Source organism: Corvus kubaryi, unplaced genomic scaffold (genome assembly GCF_017639235.1).
Source record: "Corvus kubaryi isolate FWS band 111438036 unplaced genomic scaffold, C.kubaryi_AGA036_p1.0 37285, whole genome shotgun sequence".
Classification (NCBI taxonomy): domain Eukaryota; kingdom Metazoa; phylum Chordata; class Aves; order Passeriformes; family Corvidae; genus Corvus; species Corvus kubaryi.
Window position 1 is genome coordinate 1477660 of NW_024581089.1, and position 22953 is coordinate 1500612.

General features: G+C 43.5%; 1 protein-coding gene across 16 annotated transcripts in view; it reads left to right on the top strand.

The window, feature by feature from the left end:
• Positions 1-22953, top strand: part of IQSEC1 (IQ motif and Sec7 domain ArfGEF 1) — a 264092-nt gene that overhangs the window by 205667 nt on the left and 35472 nt on the right. For 13 of the 16 annotated variants that reach the window (XM_042026667.1, XM_042026682.1, XM_042026668.1 and 10 more), the window contains 2 exons: positions 16442-16721; positions 17244-18508. In XM_042026667.1, coding sequence (XP_041882601.1) covers positions 16442-16721; positions 17244-18508 — 1545 coding nt within the window. Of the gene's footprint in view, positions 1-180; positions 322-16441; positions 16722-17243; positions 18509-22953 lie in introns of those variants that run through there. The other 3 variants (XM_042026678.1, XM_042026679.1, XM_042026684.1) reach the window with 2 other exon arrangements.

Genomic DNA, 22953 nt, shown 5'->3' on the forward strand with positions numbered 1-22953 from the left:
GGCGGGCACCGAATGGTGCCCGCCGGAGCCCGGCCCGAGGGGCATCCGGCCCCGGCGAGGGATGTACGGGCTGCTGGAGTGAGGGGAGCCCTCAGAGCAGCGTTTTTCCCCGGGAATCCCGCCCTCCACGCGTGCGCTCTTGCCCGGTTCCCTGCCCCACCGCCGGCGGAGGGGAGCGGGAGCGGGCGCGGGGCGGGGCGGCCCGAGGGGCGGCTATGGTGGCACGGAGCTCCCCGCCCGACACTCCGGCCCGGCCATGTGGTGCTTGCACTGCAGCTCGGAGAGGACCCAGTCGCTGCTGGAGCTGGAGCTGGACAGCTGGTGAGGGGTGCGGGGGTGGTCCCGGAGCCGCCGCTGCCGCACAAAGGGCTCCGCGCCGCCAGCGCTGCCCGGGCTCGCTATGGGAAGTGCGGGAGGATGGGATGGGATGGGATGGGGGAGTCCGGCTTGCGCTGGGAGCACCCTTTTGTCCCTGGGGATTGTCGCTGGGGGTTGTCTCCGGGGGTTATCCCCGCGATTGCCCCCGTTACCCCTGGGGGTTGCCCCGGGGTGTCTGCGGGTCGCGGCGATCGGGAGCTGTTGCCGTGTCCCGGAGCGGGGACAGGCGGAGGCTCCGGCTGCCGTGCGGGAGCCGAGGGTTGGATCGTCCCCAAGCGGCCCCGCTGCGCTGCGGTGCTGTGGGGGACGGGCAGAGCCCTAAATGGGGAGCTGTGGCAGCAGGGTGTGAGCTGACCTGGCCGCTCCTGACACCGGTGTGAAAACACTGCTTATGGGGAGTTCGGGAGAGAGCGCGGAAATCACATGATTTGTGTCAAAGCGGGGTGAGTTCTGCTGCAGAGCTCTGGTACAGGCTGTTCCCGGTGTCCGGGGCCGGCCGGAGACCTGGCCTTGTCCTGGCAGGTGTGTCACACTCAGCGGGGTGTGAAGTCAGCATTTGCCACTCGTGCCCTCAGCCAGAAAAGAAGAAAAAAAAAAAAAGACAAAAAAAGTTCCCTTCAAAGGCCTTTAAAGTTCAGATACTTGAATAACTGACGCAGGAGAAACAGAGGGTGGGATTTGTCGTGTTAACACATACAGTCCCTATTGTAATGATGTTGTTAACTACCAAAATAACGCGTGTCAAAAGTACAGCAATACATAACTCTGTCCCTGAGCTGCCTGAAAACTCCATGCACAAACGAGTTTTTCTGGTGTGATGCTGTGTGTGGATTTATGATAAACTAAAAAATTTATCCTGCACATGCAGTGCACTTGCAAAATGAATTTATCTCCGATGCATCATGGAAGTTTATTCCACCAAGTAATTCAGCCAAATGCTGAGCTGTTCGACTGTTAAAGGAATATTCGGCTTAGCTAAAGATAGAAAACATCTTAAATTGGGTGTGGGCATGTGTGGAAAAATATAAAAGGAGGAAGTGACTGGATTCAGTGTAACTATGCATGAATGCAACAGTTGCTTTTCTAGAAAAGAAAGGCAAAATGTTTTTTGATAAAGAAAACTGTTTCGTAGTACAGTTTAGTCATACAGTTAATGATCCTTCAGCCCATTTTTTACCCTTAAAGAAAAAAATAATGTAAGTTTCCTGTGTGGAGAAGGTAATGTTTGCATAAGTGATGTTACCTTTGCATGGCTTGCTAAAAACATAATTCATAACTATTACTTTAGTGACAGATTTGCCTATTACACAGTTACATTCTGTTATTCATCATTGTTTCAGACTTTTTTCCTCCATTTGCACATTGCTATGCACTTCCTTTCAGTTAAACTTGGTTATTCTGCCTGATGTGCTAAAAGAGGAATTGCTGAGTACTCAGTTTGGATGGTTGTATTTAACTGTGTCTGTTCTTGTGGCAGATATCCTTCATATAAACACAGAATTCATTACACCTATTGAGTGCTTTGGGAGAGCTAAGGCCATGCTGAATAAAATTACTCATTTTCCATTTTACTTCTACTTTTGTACCAGATTTGGTTTTGCTGTTGAGATGTCCTGTTCTAATTCCTGAAATATATTAAGAATACTGTTACAAAGTAGTCAGCTGGGATTTTTTTCTCTTGGTTAAATAGAAGCTCAATGTTCAGGTTTCCCATGTGAAGTCATTTATCATCCTTTATTCTTCCTATTTCTACTAATCTGAAATAATTCATTATCATCCAAGGTATTGTAATCCAAGATCTGGAGCTAACCAGTGAAAACCATAGTGCTCCGTGTACCAACAGCATTCAGTTGTTTCTTTGCCCTTTAGAAGCCCTCTGGGAATCCTGGTGCAGTTAATGAACAACCTGCTGTTCAGTTTCATTGAATAATTTGCAGCTTTCAGGTGAGGAAACCCAAGGATTCAGTTTTTCTCCTGAAAAGTGCAAATAACAACTTGAACAGTAACTCTGATTTGTCGTTCCTGTAAGTCTTGTACTGGAAGGTTGCAGGGACTGGGACCAGGGAGTGACTGCTGGGCAAAAAGACCTTCTCTGCTGGAGAAGGTGTCTTCACCAGTGGTTTCCAGGGAGAAACAGGAGTGATTGCTTAGGATTTTGTGGCCTTACATGGGTTTTCTCACCCTGTGACCATTTTGTGTTTGCAAAATGAAAAATCTTTCAAGAGAATCTATTCATATGGCTATAGAAAGTGTTTCTCCAGATACTGGGTCTTCATGAGGAGAACACTCTTCCATCTCTTGGAGCCTGGGATTGTTTCATGCCTTTGAGGGCTTCAAGAGCAGTGCAAGGACTTTGGGTGGAACAATTCCTTTGAAACAACCGTTTACCTTTATATTGATAATGTTTTCTCAGAGTCTAAAGATGGCAATTCAAGGCTCACACTCTGAAGAGGCAAATCTCATAATGGTGTAGGTGATTAGCACACTTAGGTGATGGCTCTAATGATGCCTGCAAGCTGTGCTTGCATGAACACCAGGGAGAAGGAGCTCAATAATAAAAGCTGGCCTAGAGGTAGTCAGTGGTCTGGTGGTGGATGCCAGGTGTCCTCCCAGCACTCGTGGATGTTACCTGTAGGTGTTTAGCAGCTGCTCACAGATTCCAGTTGTGTTCCTTGGTGTTTAACACCACTGGTGTTCAGGCTCCAGCAGGACCTTGGGACACAAGTGCTGGAAGTGAGGAGGTGCCTTCCAAGTCAAACATGTCCTTGTGCCCAGTGTGGTGTTCCAGTGGAACACTGCATTGGCTTAACTTCATCTGTGTGACTGCAAAATGGAATTTAACCTGCTGCCAGGGCACTTGGGAAATAGTAATGCCATAAAGATGGTCTGGAAATTATCCACTAGTCCTTCATGGAATTTTAGCATCCAAACTAATGAACCCTCTTTGTTGTAAACCCATGAGGCTTCCAGTTTCTGTAGCATCCTGAGAGGTGCAAAGGAGGGTTTAAGGTACTGTATTTTTAAATATTGATTTTTTAATTTTTTTTTTTAATTTTGAAGCATCACAGTCTGAGTCTGGATTGTTGTACCTTTTATTGCAAGGATTTGCCATAATTCATAAACGTCTTTGAGGATGCAAATTTTTTGCTCCTTCAGCATTTACATGGTTGTTCTGCCAGACCTAATGGTAATTTTATCATTAATTTCAGAGTCAGGCATATTTTAATCACAGCAGCTGTCAATCAATTATTTCTTTTTATGTTTATTTAATAACAGAACTGCAGGAGACCTCAGAAATGGTAACCAAGGTGGAGCCCTGATTGCTCTGTTTGTTACATTAAATATGTGAGGATGTGCCCCTAACCCAGACACTGCCTGATCCACAGAGCAACTGGAATTATGAGGTGGCTCGTGGGTTAGGGAAGAAAGTGTGTTGGTGCATTGCTTTTGTTAACCATGCTTTGTTTAGATGTCATTTGTGTTGAAACAGGGTATGGGCCACAAGCCAGACTCATATCCCTGAGTTTGCTGCTTTATTTCTGTTGCCCAGGAAGAAAGACTGTGTAGTCACAAGAGCAGAATCAGCCCAGCCTTTGGAAACTCACTTTTAGTATCTTGTATATTGCTATTTTATGTCAAAATTATGTATTTAGGTACAGGTTTTGTTTAATTCATGGGTCTTTGTTATGCAAAACCATTTACTGATCATGGACTTTTTTAGCAAGACTTACTAATCAAAAATATTTTACTTACATAGCCCTTCTCGTGTCTTTTGGGAATCCTTTTGAATTTTATTTAGGTTCCATTTAGGGTACAGGCAGAGATGGCAACTTCACTGCACTGCTGTGATTTGACTCCAGGTTTCCAGAGAAGAACAGATGCTGCTTTAATCCACTGTAGCACAAAGCCCCAGTATTACGTTAAAGGGGAATGCAAATTTAGCTAAATAAATCCTTTTGCTTCCTTACAATAGACAAAAGACTAGAATCATTCTCATGAAATAATTGTAGAGATGTCTTTAATAAAAATAAAGTAAAAGAAGACAAGCTTTGGTATGATAAAAAAAACCCCAAACCCTTTTGTTCCTGTGAGAGAAGCAGAAAATTAGAATGATGGCTTTGATAGCCACAGGAAATTGATGTATTATATCTGTTAATCAGATTCTTTCAGTAGTTTAGTGTCATCCCAGTTAAACTTGTGCTTATAAACAAAGGACACAATTCCCTGTTGCCTTCTGCTTTGCAAGCACAAACAAAATGCCACAGTTATGATCGGACTTGCATTTACATCAGTGGCTACACACGGGGTATGGCCACAGAAAAAGAATCCTAAGCTTGTTTTGAGGGGTACTTGCACTGTTTAGTCTGAAAAATTAACAAGGATGGATGTGTCGTGAACACAGAAAAAGAAAACCAACTTCCTTCTGTTTGTTAATATATCCATGACCTTTCCAGTCATCCTCACACAGGGCAGAGGCAGCAAGGATGCAAAGCTGGTGGGTTTTCTGTTGCAGGGAATGTTTGCAGCCAGCCCTGACTCTGCACTACAGGAGCATTCTTCCACAAGGTGATAAATGTTAGATTATTTCAGCTGTTCTTGGATTTGTGAAAGAAAGTTCATTATCTTTGTTTATATTTTCTTTTCTTGTATTTTACTCTGTGAGTCTTGTTTAGAAGATACCAGTGATGTCGAGCATTTAGTAGAAACTGCTTTCAAGAAGGAGCTGATATTAATACTCTTAGATTTGAGAGAATGGGACTTCACAGCTGATAGTTTCCTGTAAATACTAGTCATTAATGCCTTGTGAAGTGAGAGAGAACAGAGGATTACCTGGACTTAATGGGAATTGTCTAAATGATGACAACATGATGCAAAGTCAGATTCTTTTTTTTGTTATTTAGAAGTGATTAAAATGTTTTAGATTAGGTTAGCCTAGAAGAAGAATATTTCAGGTTTTCCTACCACAGTGCAGCATGGTACACAAGACCATTTCTCACTGCCTTAGGCTGAGATTTTCAAAATCTGTCTTTGCACAATATCACATTTTCATCTCACAAAATGGTGACCCTTGTTTTCAGGAACTGGGCTTCTACCCCTGTCCTAAAAGACCATTTTCAATTGTGGAAAGAACTGTGAACTGTGTCGTGATAAAGAGCCTATAGATGACTGAGGATTACCCAAGTTGTGTATTTTAGCCTCACGTTCTGTTGTGGTTGAGCAGCCTCATGTGCAGCCCCCAGCTAAGCCAGGCTGCATCCCTGTCACAGACACTGTCACAGAATATTCCTGAGCTGGGAGGGACCCACGGGGACCATCAAGTCCAAATGTGAGTGAAAGGCAGTGCAGAGTGTTGGTGGCTCTGGGAGCCAGCAGTGCTGGGCAGCTGTGCTACACCCAAAGGAAGCTGCAACATGCCCTGCGCAGCCCAAAGACTGCTCCTCTGTGTTCAGTCAAACATTTCCAAGGCAGGAGTTGCTACCTGTGTTACTCTTTTATTGTCATCAGTGAGGTGAGTCAGAAGTTCTGTTGAAAGCTTACGCTTAATTCCTCTCTGACAGAGAAAGAGCTGTAAAATGTATGGACTCAGAATAATAGGGAGGAAATGTAAAAGGAAGGAAGTTTGTGAATGAGAAAAAGTATCTGTCAGCTCTTTAGCTGATTTAGAGGTTATGAGCAATCTTTGGAGGTCTCGTGTGTACAAGAGTGAAGGTTTATGTGTAGTATCTTGGGGCATGTGTGCAAATACCTTCTGTGTTTGAACGCACTGCCTTGAATCCAAGCGTCATCTACAGCACTGTCTTTTCCACCAAACCCCACACTTCCAACAAAAAATCTCTTATTATTTGGGTTCCTTAAGCACTGTGTACAGTCTGGTATAAACCTTGGGTGTGCTGCAGAGGATAAAATCTCCCTTTTACAAGGATGCCTATGATTACAGAGAGGTGAGCAGTGCTTCTGTTCCAGTGAGTTGCAACACCTCTCTCTTGGTTTGTGCAGAGTGCTCAAGGCCAGTTCCCATTCTCACTGGCTGGGTAACAACACCCTGAGCTTCACTGGGAGCAGGAACAAGTGCCATATTCTCACCCTTTTCTTTCCTACCTGCTGAGCGTTTCCCATGCCCATTTGCACTTAAATATTTTGAAATTACTTTGTTTTCCCGTAGAGAAAACTGGTAGGGTTTCATTCTCTTTTGAGGTTGGCTTTTTTTAGACTTGGCTGGGCAAAGTTGGCAGTCAAAATCGAGGGTTTGTGCAGTGATTAAAATTGAGTGGTACTTTTTTATTATATATACTTCCAGATTCAGTTAGATCAGTGAGAGGTTTCTCTGATCAGACTTGTAACAGCCCGTCCTCCTTTTGGATTGGCTTTTTAAAGTATGTTACTCTAATTTTGTGAATTTTATCTGTAACTACAGAGGGAAGTCAACCAACCACTAGAAGCTGAGCAGTTCCTTTCTTTCTGATTTTAAAAGTGGATGATTTTGGCCAACTATTTCTTAAATCCAAGAGAGACAGCTAAGTACCTCAAAGTTCATCCGTGACATTGTTTGAAAGCACAGCTCATTAGATAATAACAATATATTATAAGTCATTGAAATGAAATCCCTTGGTTGTTCTAAATAGGTCCTTTTGTACAACATTCATTTGCTCCAGAAGTTAGTTCTCTGAGAAGTGTCCAGTTTTGTCATTTCTGCTGCATGGACCCTCTGCACGCTCTTTGTTTATGATGATTCTTAATTTCCCTCACAGACATACTGGGAAAGGCTGGTCTGCTCAAAAGTTGTTGCTAGCTTTCTGTACTGTGTCATATTTGTAAGCCTTTCAAACAGTCTAGGGGCAAAATCTTGAAATGAGTCAAATGATAGGCTTTATATTTTCAAGTCTATTTGATCTAAGATGAGATAGTTTTGTTCTAGGTATGAAATTTCCGGGCCTGAAACGTTGACTCAGTAAACAGGATTTTGCTAAGCATCTTTAAAGTAGTTCATGTTTCTATCATATGTGGTATATAAGAGGGGAAAGAAGATTATTATCCACCAAGAGCAGGCTGGGAAGAGGAAATCAGTACTTAGTCTCTTACAGAACCTAACTGTCAGCAAGCTGATTTCTCAGCAGCAGTGCCATTCTCTCACCCCTTCCTTGGACAGGCTTGACACAACAGCTGAAGAGGTGAAAGAGGAGGATGGCTGGCACAGGACACCAAGGATTCTTGCATTGTATCAAATGCTGCCTCAGCTGTGCGTGCAAATCAGGGCTTTTCAGCTGCAGACACTAAATCTTCCTTTTTAAAGTTAGCAGTGTCTAAAGGGCATGTAATGATATAAACAGCAGAATGTGTGCTAAGATCTTGCTATCTTCAGTACATGCCATATATAGTGTAGGTTTGCTAAATTAAGAGGATTCCTGCTGCTGAATGGTGTATCTAAATACATGATAAATAGTTGAGGTCAAATTCTACTACAGCTGCATTGAGAAACTCCACAAATTTCTCCAGCTTCTCATGTTGTGTAAAAGTTTACATAGCAGGGACAGGACAAAGTCTGCAGCGGGAGGCAGGTTTTGTTTAGTGATCCATCCCTCAGACACCACAGTTACGTTGAAATTGTTAGGTTTAGTCCCTGTAAGAAGCAAAGCATCCTTTTGAAGCATACAGGACATTTTCCGATTTTAATGTGTTCCATGCTGACACATCTAAAGAAAGAACTGGCCATAAAAACCTTCTAAAATTCGAAAACTTGGGCTGGTTTGAGCCACAAGCCTCAAATTATCACTCCAGATTCATCTTTCAATAATATCCATTTTTTAAAGAGTTGTTGCTGAATAAATCTATGCTGGGTGATGATTAACCCAGATTGGCAGAGAGTGATGCTGGCTGACTTTGCCTGAGATAGAAGTGAACATTTGTAAGCTGTACCCAGGTTCTGTTGGTGCTGCCAGTCCCTGTGTTACTTTTGCTCAATAGTGACAATAAAATACAGCTTTGCCTTTAGCAGGTGGGGTTCACAAGGCATGGAATGGTTCTGGGGAGGGTTGGTTGGGTTGATCCTTCTGTACATTGTTGTGTCTGATGGCCAATACGCTGCCACTGTTTGACAAAGGTGATCTGGGAGCTGGTTAAGCCTTGGAAGCTGAAGATGGTCTCAAATAATATTCCCAAATGGATATTCTTAGTTCTTAACCCTATTGTAAGTGTTATTCCCTAAAATGGGTGGACTGTTGTTTCGCTCTATTTCCATCTTGCTGCTGCCCATCTCCATTTCAGAAGAGACAGTGCATTCATTCCTGCATTCTGCTTTGGTGGGGAGAAAATAACCTCTGCTCTTTCACTCCCTGCTCGCTGCTGCTGCTGCTGGCATCTAAGACTGTGGGTCAAAATGCCCTTTTTAAAAAGCATTTTTGTTAATGCCTTTTATGGGGTTACTTAGTGAGAGTTAAAGCTTGGCAGTGTCCAGGGGATGGGTGTGTTGGGGCTGTTCTGTGATTTCGGAATCAGGGCTCGGAGCAGGGAGCAGCTGCAGGTTTTTGGGGCACTCAGGGGTACGTGCCTGTGGAGCTCTGCTCTCCCGCGGTGGCCCTCAGACTGTTTGACTCAGGCTGCTGTTATTGGCACTCTCACCACACAGAATATTACAGAATAAGTGAGTGCTTTGTTAAGGTTTGCTTCTGAGACACATGCAAATGGTGTCTGGATTTTTCTTGCAATGATATTTAACTTCAGTCAGATGAATTACCTGGGACATTACTTTGATGTGCATTCAAAGGTTTCATTTGTTTTTAACAGAAACAGCTGAATTGAGAGTGCATTGGAAGTGAAACACATTGGTCAATATTTCTTTCCCGGATCAAAGCTTTTGGCACTGCCTGTGAATGCTGTTGTCCATCATAATGGCTTTGAACTCTTGGCAGGGTGTATTTGAAGGTAGATTGGTTTGTTAATGTTATTGTGCTTATTGAATTTGGGGATTTGTGTAAGTTCTTAATACAATTGACTTCTGTTTACTAGACAGCACAAACCAGACATGGCAATAAGGACTGGGTTCTAGTTGCAAACTGTACTAATAATAAACTTCTGCTCAAATGCTCTGACTCCAGTGGGGAATATTGTATTGGAGGGGTGAAGAAAAATGCTAAACCATGGCTTGTGTGAAGTACATATGGCCAGTTCTGCATTTTGAGAAGTTACATGGAGAACGTTTTGTGGCAGTAATTTGAGATAATACAATGCACACATCAGAGCTTTAATTAAGTGCACCTCCTCGTTTATGGCAGAGAGCACCACAGGTACTGAAGCACAAGGCAGCTTTGAAGCAGTGGGGTGTACCCTGTGCCAAATGAGTGCTTGTGTGAGATGAAGCTGTGTGGGGAGGCACAGTTCTGGAGAGCAGTGTTCTGGTTGTAACTGTCACTTAAAATTACACATTCAAACCAGGGCTTCTTTGCGCTTGTAAAGGCAAAGTTCTGTGGAAGAAATTAACTCTTGGAGAGGTTTGTTCCTATGTGGAATGCCCACATTTGGCCTAAATATTTTTGCTATTCGAGTGGTTTGTTTCAGCCTTCATGTTGGAAGTGTCTGACCATACCAGCTGCTGTAGCAGCTGCCATCCTGCTTCTCTCTGTTACCCACTTAGTTCCACGGGCGACTTCTGGTCTGCATTCTCTGGGCTAGGTAGAGAATTTGGATCTGTTTCAAGTGGAAATCTATAATTAGGAGCTAAGATCACAGTTTGACTGGTTTTAGCCTCCACATTTTAAAAGGAGATGGTTGGTGTACAACAGATGCATAGCAATTCTTCCTCCCTGGGTATTTGGACCTGTTTATACAGAATATTTATTTTTGAGTGAGGCAGAAGTTTTACTGGAAATGGTGCTTATGAAATGAGATTTTAATGCAAAAAGCTTCACTCTGTGGTTTGCATTTAAATCCATGTCATAAATCATAAGGCAGAGTCCCAAGAAGGTATCTTGATACTTTGGCTGTAGATATGTTGGTGTTTATGGACAGAAAAGTTTCTGGGACAAAGGAAGAAGATAAGTTTGCTCAAGTGTTCTATCAGTAGATGTGACTTAAAGGGAACCAGCTTTATGTGCATTTTTCTTGAAGAGGGGAATAAATTTTATGGATTCAGGGCAAAGCAGGCAAGTTAGAGAAGGGATGGATTTGGCTGAGGAATTTTATGAAGAGCCACTCATGCAAATGCCAACAAATAAAATTAAGTATTGATTCTTCATTAAGCTCAATTTGAATTCAGGCTGTGCCGCCTACCTGGAGTTTTACTGCTCTACCACAGCCCTGCTTTAAAACCTCCCTGCTGCCCAAAAAACAGAGCCCTTGGATTGTCATGGCCAAGCTGAGTGGCTTTATCACCTTGTGCTGACTAGAATTTTAAGCTGGGCATGTTTTTGTTGCTGTATTTGTCATGCTCATGCTGCCTTTCCACAGTGTAGAAGAAAAGAAATTTATTTGTGTACCCTTGAACTTGTGTTCATGCTTCTAGGGATATAAAATGCTACGGAAAAGTCTTTAAAGATGTAACAGCACAAACTTATTATATTGTCATACTTTTCTTTGTGTCCAAAACAATTTTTTTACAGGACTAATATAATGCTGATTGGTTCTCATGCGTGTTCTATCCAGCTGTTAGGCCTGTTTTCAATTTCATGTCTTTATATTACACTGTTGAAAGTCCATTCTGAAAGAGTGATGAAAATAATACTGATTTCAGAGAATGCTCATTGGTAAAAGAGCTTCTCAAGCATTTGCTCTGTTCTGCTGGGAGGGTTTTTTTCTTTTTGGTTCTATTTTAAAATGTTGCATGCAGTTTGGGTTTGGCATTTGCATTATTTAGAAACATGTTTCATTTCTTTGTTCCAAGCTAAATCTGCAACAAACTGGTTTGAACACTTGGATGATTTCTGTGAGCATATGTTCCCATTATCTTCATAATTTAATTATAAAAATGCACAGGGACACTTGACTGCTTGTAAACTGTGGAGTTTCTGGGGTGAGAGGCAGCACTGAATCATTCCTTGCATGTGATGTTATTGTTCTATACTTCCTTTTTATATGCACGTAGTTGTAAAGATAAGGTTCTGGGCCTCAGGAGGAAAGGGACTCTGCTTTTCTGGTTATCAAATGTCTGTATTTCGTAGTACAATTTCTCTGACAGACAGAGTCTTGTGCCTCTGCATCCAAACCAGCAGCTCCTCTGGTCATTTTGCCATTACTCAGTGGAATAGATGAGTCCGTGTTCATGGAAAAGCTTGGGGTTTGCTCCTTACTGGAATTCAGATCTTTTTTCAGATTTCCATTTTAAGCTCAAATGTTAAAGTTCTCTTGTTTTCAAAATTTTGTCTTTATTGTGCTTATTTTTAGTTTTGCTAATAGTTTGGCAAGATTTGAAGGAAAGGGAAGGTGTGAATATAAAAATGAAAAATAAAGAATAACAGTAGATAGTCAAACATCCTGAAAAATAAGTTTTTGTTTTAAGATGTGGTACTGGATTTAGTGTACTGGTGCTAATTACAGCCTTTGTGATTAGAAGTAATAATTGAAAGTGTAAAATGAGAGCCAGGGAAGAAAAGACCTGCCAGGTTTGTGCTGCTAAAATGCCTGGAGAGGAAATGTTTTGCTTTGGTCATGGCTAACCACACAGCTGTAGAGGGAGAGAGGAGACAGAGCTCCTTCTTGTTAGATACTTCTTGAAATGAACTCATCCCCTGAATTGTGGGCAATGACTGTAAAATCAACAGCAACAGCATCTCCTCCCCTTTTTGTCAGCCGGGGTTTCTCGCTGCTCCCTTGGTGCCGAGCTGCAGCCCTGCACCATCGCTCAGCTTTGACATCTGGGCAGAGGAGCCACCAGAGCAGCTTCTGGCTACCTCGGCGTTAGCCTGGGCTCGAGCAGGGAGCTGCGCCCGGGCAGCCAAGGGCAGCAGGGCCACTCAGCCCAGGCTGGTGCCCCTCTCTGCCGAGGCCAGCACATCCCAGCTTCTCCACATCTGTCACTCCTGGATTCCCGTTTTGAGCTGTTTGCAGGGTGTGTGGCTCAGCTCCTGCAGGAAGTCAGAGCCATTCCCAGACAAAATGGGAGAAAACACCTGAATGCAGCAGGGGAATGCTGGGTTATAGTCATTACAGAAAGTCATCTGATTTTCACAAGAGTTTTACATCTCCATTGCAGTATGTTACAAGTCCTGTATATAGCATGCTTCTGTTTTTCTCTAAGCCTTTCTTCTTCCCTGTTGTTATGTTTGGGGATTTTTTTAACAGTATTACAAGCTGAGGTTTATGCAGGAAGAAATTTTCAGTTTCTGATAAAACACTGATTCAGTCAGTGCTGGCCACTGTTTCAAAAAGTAATTTAGCTGTATAAAGTTTTTCAATGCCTCTATTTTAAATTTTGTTCATTCAAAGTCATATTAGTAGCACTAATTATCTTTAAATATTTCATTTTCATTCTTTAGCTGTTCCATTCTCTGCTTCTTTGTAAAATACTTGCAAGTAACCTTTCACTTTTTCTGGCTTGGCAGATAATGAATGTCTATTTTCTGCTGAAACAGGACTGTAATAAAACAATTGGACTTCTAGGTTAATTTCAACTGTTTTCCATTCCCCTAATATCACACAATTAGAATATTCAACAGATTCCTGGGCTCACTAGTAATATGCAGTTGTACACTGCAGGGAGATGAAGCAAATTAATCCGCTAGATATTTTTTTAAAACAATGAAATTATCAGTAATTGTACCAGACATGTCTGGTAGGTAGCAGATGCCTCAAATTGGAGACCTTTATTAAGGAGCTATTTCTAATTCCAGTTGGGACTTTTAATTAACATTTATTTAATACTATATATATATATATACACAACAAAAGCATAAATAATAATAATTAACAGTATTACATTGTCCATTTTTGTAGTGTGCTTAATGTACTTAATTTCTCACCCATCAGAGAAAGACAGTGTGTTCAGGGTGTGGAAGTGAAGTAGTGCTAGAGGGGTGTCTCAGCTACTCCCAGGGAGACTTCTCCTGGTTCTTGCTGCAAGCCTGGAGCAGAATCCTTGACATTTTTGTGTGTTGGCAGTTTTAATAAGTGGATAGATAAAAACCACCCTTGTAACCCTGCAGTGACTGGTTCATGTTCTGAGTGTGTGTAGGAGTTACAGAATTGTTGAGTTGGAGAAGCCCTGTCAGACCACGGAGTCCAAATTCCCCCAGCCCTGCCAAGGCCACCCCTGACCCACGTCCCCAAGTGCCACATCCACATGGCTTTTAAACCCTCCAGGGATGGGGACTGCACCTCTGCCCTGGGCAGCTGTGCCAGGGCTGGACAGCCCTTTCCAGGAAGAAGTTTTCCCAGTATCCATCCTGGACTTTCCCCTGCACAGCCTGAGGCCGTTCCCTCTCCTCCTGTCCCTGTTCCCTGCGAGCAGAGCCCGACCCCCGTCACTGTCTCCTCCTGTCAGGGACTTGTGCAGAGCCACAAGGTCCCCCCTGAGCCTCCTTTGCTCCAGGCTGAGCCCCTTTCCCAGCTCCCTCAGCTGCTCCTGGGGCTCCAGACCCTTCCACAGCTCCGTTCCCTGCCCTGGACCTGCTGGGAAATGATGGAAGCTGGCTCGGTGAGCACTTCTGCCAGCTCTGTGCTGCTCCCCCTCAGTGGAGCAGTCCAACTTGTCATTCTTACAGCTTCACACAAGTCATATTTGTTGACATATTTTTCTTCTCCAAACATATGTAAAGTGGAAGAAGTAGAAAGCAAGCTGCTTTTCTTTGCCAGTGAAGTTTCACTTTAGTGAAATAATTCATATGGAGCTTCAGCTGCTCCTGGGAGGCCAGGAAGAGCTGAATGGGGGAAAGCCTTAAAGCCCGTGCACGTGTGTTTGCTTTGAAGGGCTGTTGTTGTCCCTGATGTAAAAGGTAATTACTTCCATTCTTCAAAAGTCAGGTGGCAGGGAACAGACCCATGAGCAAAATTAGATCAAGCATTACAGTCAGTCAAGCATCACATTTATATCTGAAAAAAGTACAAAAGGCAAACTAAAAATTAAGAAGAAACCCTTAGCTTTAGTCAGAACCCTGGGCAGATGTCCTTCCAAAGTCTTCTGATTAGGGCAGTGCCCTTTTTGTTGAGGAAAAGGTTAAGTGATCCATTGAAGGCAGCGTTATTAAAATGTCAACAGGAGGTTATAATCAGCATGGAAGGGTTATTAAATAGTTCACAATGCAAGGGTGAGGAAGGCGAAAACGTCAACAGAACCTAAGAAGATAATTCCAGCCTTCCTGTTAAAAACAAATTTGCCATGCTTGTATGGAAAGTACTTACAAATAAACTCGCAGCTAGGATGTGATCTCCAAAATAGCACAGCCTTACAGCTGGCAGAACAGAGGAAGGAATTTCAGTGTTTAAAGAGAGAACGTGAAGCAGCTCAGTATCATACCATGTCTTTAATGGCTGCTTCAGAGAGAATGATCTGTTTGTTTTTAGCAGGAGGTTACACAGTTTCAATGTCACCAGCAGAACTCTGGATAGTTTATCATTTCTAAGTTGAAAGGCAGCTGTATCACGGAGGGAAGGGGATTAGCTTCCTGTCAGCTTCCTTTTTGGAAAAAGCAGTGTGTGCACACTGCAAATATTTCCAGCTTGGGTTAAGTATGTTTGAAAATACCTTTTGGTTGGAGTCATATTTTGATGGGCAAAGAGAGTGGCCTTGCTTTCAGTTTTACATGTTTATGGAAGCATTTTAATAAATCTAAAGGGCTTTTTTTTCCTCCTTCCCTTTAAAAAGTACGCACTGTTCAAGCTGGGAGAGTTTGGCCAGGGTTAACCCTCAGCTCTTCAGTCGGTGGAGAACATTCTTTCAGAAATTGCTCTCTCCTTTTTCAAGGGACAACTGAGACAATAGCAGGGCTTTAGGTACATATGAATGAAGGCAAAAAATACAGGGCATGGTGGGAATGTGGAATTTTACTTCTTTGGAGTTTGGATGTACTTTTCCTAAAACAAAAGGTAGGGCAAGTGCTGCAAATGCTTGTATTCGTGCATGTGTGAAGTGTTTACTGAGTCTTTTAAGGGATTAAAAAAATAAAATTTCATTTTTCTATCAATGCTCTGTGTACACAGGATGAGGCAGACAGTAAATACTGCTGTGAAATGTGAAAAGATGGAAGAGTGAAAGTGCAATGTGAGAGTGCCCTCTTGTAAATACAACCCAAATACAAATTACTATTAGTCATCAGTACTTCAGGATACACCTAGGGCTCGGTTTTAAAATGTTTCCTATTGTGTGCAACCTTTTTAATAGAAAAGGTTTTTTTCCTTTCCTTTATTCCTTAGCAATAACAGCATTCATGTGAAGACCAAGTAGTTTCTTTGCCAGATAGGTGCTATTGTGCTTTCTTCACTTGAAACCATGTTGCTTTCATTAGCTAGAAACACTGTCCCTGGGGATGCTTTACTCCAAAACCTGCCAAAAGTATCCCATGGAAGCATTCTTTCACTAGCAGGGAAATAAATGAGATTTCTCCTGTAAGTACTTTTTCCCAACTTTAGTTTCTAGAAACATTGTAGCTCTCAAGATCCATTAAATCCCAATCTCCATTGAGTAATCTCCACGAAAGTAATCCTTTTATGTCAAACTGTAATACAAGGGTAAGAAATTACTGCTTTAATTTGTTAAAGCAAAGAAAGACATAAATAAGCATCTGTCAGTTCGAATGGAACAACTTGGAAATGAGCAATCTTATAAGAAATTAGAAGTTTTCATTCATTTTACAGAGTAGTTGCTGAGTGACTTACTCAGAATTTTATTAGTAATTAGTGTATAAAGTTAAACAATGCTTGAAACCTCCAGTGTCCTGCTTGACTCATGCTCTAAAGATGTCACGGGCATGACAGACTGAGACTTGCAAAAACTGTGGTGTTAGCCATGAAAGCCACGTTACCTGTAACACCTGCATGTGAACAACAAAAAAGCGATACTAAAGCACAACTGTGCTGTTTGCTGTTGCGAACTTTGGTGTGCTGGACTCACCTGAGGCTTTTGCTGTCTCTCGTTGTGCAGCGTTGAGGGGGAGGCTCCCAGCAGCGAGACCGGCACGTCCCTGGATAGCCCCTCTGCCTACCCGCAGGGCCCTATAACGCACAGCTCCGCCCTGAGCCCCGAGCACTACGAGAACCCCTACGGGCTCTACTCCATCGCGCCGGGCCAGCAGCGAGCCCGCCGGCCCAAGCTCCAGCACTCCACCTCCATCCTGCGCAAACAGGCCGAGGAAGAAGCCATCAAAAGGTCGAGATCGCTTTCGGAGAGCTATGAACTCTCTTCAGACCTACAGGATAAGCAGGTATTTGAGCTCTGTTAGCTCGTTTGTGTCTGTCGGCTGGGAGAAGGCTTTTCTAGCAGCACTTCGGTTGGGACTTATAACTCTGTTATTCTTTGTCCCATACACCTTCCCCACTTCCTGGAGAAAAGTGTTAAAGATGCATTAATACTGTTTAAAGTAAAAGCAGTTCTAAGAACTGAGATTTTATGTTCCAGGAGAGTACTAGAATGTAGTCGTGCAAAATATTTTTCTAAGAAAATGAGTCATTTTGAAACCTGGGTGTTTTTGTTGTGACAGAAAGGGAGAAAGAAAGAAGTTCTTGCAACTGATAATCTCTTATATCTGTGAGGTGAATTCATATGCTTTTGTATTTTATGGTGGAATTTGCAAATGACTATTCAGTTCATTATTTGAGGTTTTACTTTCAAAACCCGTATCTATAAAGCATATTAAAGTTGTTATGAGAGTTAAATCTTTTTGTGAGACCTTACCCTTGTCCTGAGCTGCATGGAGTGACGAGGGCTGCGTGTGTTCCCGTGGCAGGTGGAGATGCTAGAACGGAAGTATGGGGGCCGTCTGATCACCAGACATGCTGCGCGCACCATCCAGACCGCCTTCCGCCAGTATCAGATGAACAAGAACTTCGAGCGCCTGCGCAGTTCTATGTCTGAGAATCGCATGTCAAGGCGCATCGTCCTGTCCAATATGAGAATGCAGTTTTCCTTTGAAGGACCTGAGAAAGTCCACAGCTCCTACTTCGAAGGGAAGCAAGTTTCTGTTACAAATGATGGGTCAAAGCTGGGCTCCCTGGTGCCGTCGGAGTGCGATGAGCTCGGGGAGACGGCTACGATGAAGTCCCCGGCAGCATCCACTGATTTCACTGATGCTATAACAGAACTGGAGGATGCTTTTTCCAGGCAGGTGAAATCCCTGGCGGAATCCATCGACGATGCGCTGAACTGCCGCAGTCTGCACTCGGATGAGATCCAGAGTGCGGAGCAAGTCCGGAGCCGGGAAATGGAGAGGGAGAGCTGTGCTCCGAGCAAACCAGCGATCCACAATGTGGATCACAGGAAGCTGGACGAGATGACAGCGTCCTACAGCGATGTCACGTTGTACATCGATGAGGAGGAGTTGTCCCCACCCCTGCCTCTCTCCCAGTCCGTGGACAGACCATCCAGCACGGAGTCGGACTTGAGGCTCCGCTCTGTGAACTCTTCCCAAGAGTACTGGTCCATGACCCACAAAGATGATAAGATAGACACTGATACGAGCTGCAGGAGTACCCCATCACTGGAATGTCAGGAGCAGAGGATGAGGATGGATCACCTCCCTCTGCTCACTATCGAGCCGCCCAGTGACAGCTCCGTGGACTTGAGTGATCGCTCGGAGAGGGGCTCCTTAAAGAGACAGAATGCGTATGACCGAGGCATCACCAGCCAGCAAGGCAGCCCTAAACATATCCCTCACAGCATTCCTGCCAAGATCATCACCCGGGAGGAGCCAGAGGCCAGGCACAGGGCTAGGCCCATAGACAGTCACTTGGCCATCAATGGCACAGCAAACAGGCAAAGCAAATCAGAATCTGATTACTCTGATGGGGACAACGACAGCATCAACAGCACTTCCAACTCCAATGATACAATAAATTGCAGCTCAGAATCCTCTTCTAGAGACAGCCTAAGGGAGCAAACCTTGAGCAAACAAACCTACCACAAAGAGACTCGAAACAGCTGGGATTCCCCTGCCTTCAGTAACGATGTTATCAGGAAACGCCATTATAGGATTGGGCTGAATCTTTTTAACAAGTAAGTACAGCAGTTCCTGCCTTCCTCTCTGTGTCACTGAGAATGAACCAGGAATGTTTTTCTTGTATCAGGTAAGGTAAGACTGCTGGTACTGACCTTTCAGTGAGTAAACAAGGTGCTTGTGGTGACTGCTCATGTTCACGTTTAAGTTGATGTCTTCATAGTTGAACAGCTTCAGGAGAAAAGAAAAAATATAATTATGTGTATGGAAATGGTGGCAAATTATTGAAGATTAATCCAATTCCTTTCTTGGGGAGAAATATGGTGGCTTGATCCTGATCCATTTGTTGGTGTTATGTTATGACAAATTCAGATTTCTTCCTCCCCTGACCATGGAGGTGGTGTAAAACTCGTCATATCATACGCTGCGTGCTGTTTCTAATTCCCATAAGTTTCCTGTTTAACACTGGCAGGGCCTGGAATTTGTTCAGTAGATTTCATTAAAACTTTGATGCTAAAAACCAATGCACTGAATTTTTTTTATACTAAATGAATGTTTATTATTTATCATAAAAATATCACAAAATTTGTATTTCTGCCTATGACTGATAGTTTTCCCTGTGGCTTGAGTGATTTCAGGCCTCCTTTTCAGGTAGCAGTGCTTTGATGTGTTTGGATTGATAGGTTGGTGATTCTCATGTATTTGTTGTAATATCGCAGACAATTAAAGCTTTTTGGTGCCATCACATGAGCTGTGCATTACAGCGCCAAGTTTGGGTGTAAACACTTCCAGGTTTAGCTTTTAATCTTTGTGAAAATGCCTTTATGGATGGTTCAAACCAACTGGAATTATGCAAGTTGTAGTATCTCTGCTTGTGAAGTTGAATGAGTAGGAAAATATATCAATTAGCCCTTTTTTAGGAGATGTGAAAATAACATCCTTGGCAGGGCGGGTGGGGAGGAAGGCGTTGGTGCTGTTGGCTGACATTTAAGACTCGGTGTTTGCTTGGGTTTTGCACAGAATTAAGCCTCGAGCAGTCAATGTTCAGTGAGCCTCAGGCTTGATAAGAGTCGTTTGAGTCAGCTGCAGAAGGGTGTAGGGAAAAAGTGAATGGAAAAAGTGCTCAGGCAGCACGCAGGGATGAATGAGAGCATTGGAAGCTGTCAGGTGCTGCTAGTGACACATCAGTAGGAGGCTGAAAGCGAAAAATAAACATCAGGAACAGACAAGAATAGAGACAGTTGTTTGAAAGAGATCTAAGTGACCTTGCTGCATGGACTTGCACAGAGATAAACCCTTTTCATATATTGTTGTGAGGTGATGTGCAGTTCCTCAGCAGTGAGTGCTGCAGGACAGGAGTGTGCAGAACTCCAGGCAGCACCTCTGTGTGGCATCTTTGGCTGTGTGTGATTTTCTTTTCCCCACTGCATTTTATCTCCAGTATTGAAAGGGAACTGAAGATTGTCTTTACTTTCTGCCGAGTCAGTGTGCTTCTATCGATTCCTCAGACAGTCCCCAAATATCCCACACATCCCACATATCTTGGGTTTTGATTGTGGCCCTTCAAGTCCGCAGACTGTGACATTTTCATTAATGTGCAGTGTCAGGTATCGAACCATCATAGAGTGTGATGGTGCATAAGTCTGTAAATTCTTTTGAAAAGGGAGCTGGAAAACCTTCAAAGCTTTATTCTTTTAAAAGCTCTGGAGTCTCTAAGAGTGGATCAGGTGGGATTGCAAGTTGCATCTTGAGGTGAGCGGTCAGTGCAGTGGTCAGGTCAGTGCAGCAGAGTCGCTTCACTGTCTTTTCACCACATTATCTTCATAACACATTTATGACCATAAAATGAGGGAGCAGTGGGAGTGTTGGCAGCAGCTCCTAGGAGGATGTGTGCTCCACCCAGGAGGAAGCACTGAAAGCAGTGGCTTTGAACTTACCTAGCACAAGAAGGCAAGTTTTTTTCCAAATGTCTGCATCTACCAGAGGAAATTTTAGGGATGTCTTTTACAAGGAGTTCAGGTTAATTTCACCGTGTCTTTGAAATCTTCCTTGCAAATTAAGATCCCAACCCTTAATTAACAAATGTCCTTTCTTTGTGGTACGTGAAGTTTGGCTGAAATGCAAAGAATTAAGAACCTTAAAGAAGTGCATGAATTGTAGCAAATACTTCTGCTTTGTTCAGTAGAAGTACTGCAAGGATGAAGTTTTTAAAAGCATGGAAAGTCACTATCATCACGGTTGAAATTTCAGTTTTTAACTTTTCTGGCTTTCCTATTTTAATAACAATTTTCAGAAGCCAAAGTGCTGTTTTCTTATCAGAGGCTCTTTGTTAGGATAGACAGTTATGGGTGGGGTAAAAGTTGAGCACAGCTGGTGGTCTAGTTCACTTAATCACTAATAGATGCAAAACAGCAGTAGCACAAAGATCCCTGGAGAATGGAGAACACAGGACACTGGAGAAAAAGTTATAGGTAATTGAAAATCACTTTCCTAGGAATTCTAGCGGAAGGTTTGGAACAGATGATCTTTAGGGTCCCTCCCAGCCCAAAGCATTCTGTGATTCCATGATTGTCACTTGATCACGGAATTTTTTTCAAACTGTAACTCGGCCTTCAGTTTGGAACCTCAGTGTTGATTAAAGAAGTGTAGTTTTCAAAGATGATTTGTAGAAGGCACTAAGCTAGAAGGTAAAGTATCCCCCAAATGGAATGGTTTCTGCCGAGGAAACTGCAAGCTTCTCTCCATTGCCCTGGCTCTGAATGGCAGCAGTGATTCCCCCTGGCAGTGGGCTGGCAGTGTGTGCTGTTCCCATTCATTCCTTCCCAAAGGAAGGGTTGCAGGTGCGTGCCCAGAGTGCAGCAGCTCCCAGGGAGCCTTGGTCAGGCCAGCTGTGTTGAATTAGGCATTTTCTTCAGTGGAGTTGGAAAGGGATGTGGACTGGGAGAATTGCGCTAGAAACCATTCCCCTCTCCCAGGCAGAAGGAAAACACTACCTAGAAAGGTTTATTTTGCAGGCTGCAAATCCTGCCAATGCAAATCCAGCCTTTGAGACTGGTTTGCTTATAAACAAGGCTTCAAGAGGCCTTTTGACTGCTGCTTTAAAAAGAAAAACAAGGAGAAAAAAATGAAAAAGGGCTATGATTTCATTCTCGTGTTTGTTTTGACTGCAGGCTGGAAATACCAGGTTTACCAGTTATTGCACCCCATTCTGGTAGGATTTTCAGGTTCCATCCTGCTACTGATGCACTGATGGTTCTGAGAGATTAACTAGGACTGAGTTTAACCTCAGCAGTGTGAGGAGACGTGTCCTGCCCCTCAGCAGTGCAGGGCTGGCATTCTGTGCACGTGGAGGGACAAGTGGATTGCCACAGAGCCTTGTGCCACCAGGAGGGTGACAACAGCTCTGGGTCCCTGCCAAGCATTTGTGGCTGCCAGGTGTGTTTGTTGATAACACTGCCTGGGGTTACTGTGTCCCCTGCCCGCGGTGACACACCCGGCAGGGCCATGGCAGGGACAGGGCACTGCCTGCTCAGCACTCCTGGGCACAGGGCACAAACACCTTCTGTGCTAACAAAGCAGTGTCAGCAAAATGGGGACAACATCAGAGTGGTTTGAGAACTTGTTGCAGCTGTGCCCGGTATTATAAAAGATGGGAGATAAAGGCTGGCACTGCTCAGACTCAGTTTTTAATCTAGCAGAGCCTGCAGTCATGTTTAGTAGCTCCTTTGGGATATCAGCTGTTGGAAGGCACTGTAAATTGTTCTCCCATCTGGCAGGGTTCCTGTGGCATTGTGTTTCTTGCCATGGGAGCCAGTCTTGCTGGTGCTGATTCCTGACACTGCTGGTGAGGAGAGGCTGCAAAGTGCAGCTCATGGGCTGTTTCACTGCTCTGAGCTTGATGCCAGGGCATGGTTTAGGATTTATATCCTAATCCTACATGTACATCTTGGGGGTACATGAATGTGACACCACTTTACAGTGCTAGAACAGAGGCTGGGCCAGCAATAATTTTACAATAAATTTTCCCAGATGCCTTTCACCCCCCACCCTCCCTTCTTTTGTCCTCTTTTCCTCTCTGGAAGGGGCAGATGGAGAGCTGTTCCCCACGTGTCCTCAGTGCATTACAACGCTCTGTGCTGAAGAGTTTGCTGTAGCTTCTTTTATAACGGGCCATTATCAAGGTCCCTGCTATTCCAAAGTTCTCCCAAAGGATTTATTGACAGAGATAAAAAGGTTTGAGTATCTGTTTGCAATATGCAATGGTGTATCATCTTTAGCCCTGAAAGCCCTGCTGGCTTCCTTTATTGCACGATGGGGATGATTTTATTCCAAATTTAAAACCCACTGTTGATATGAATTGGATACTAATTTCAGGAGCAGACTTTTCCTAACGTTTCTAGATTCTCTGGAATGTTAATTTAAGAAGTTTTTTATTTTACTAAGCATGTATAAGAGGAATTTGCTGAGTGCTGGTGGGATTATACCAAAGACAATATTACAAATC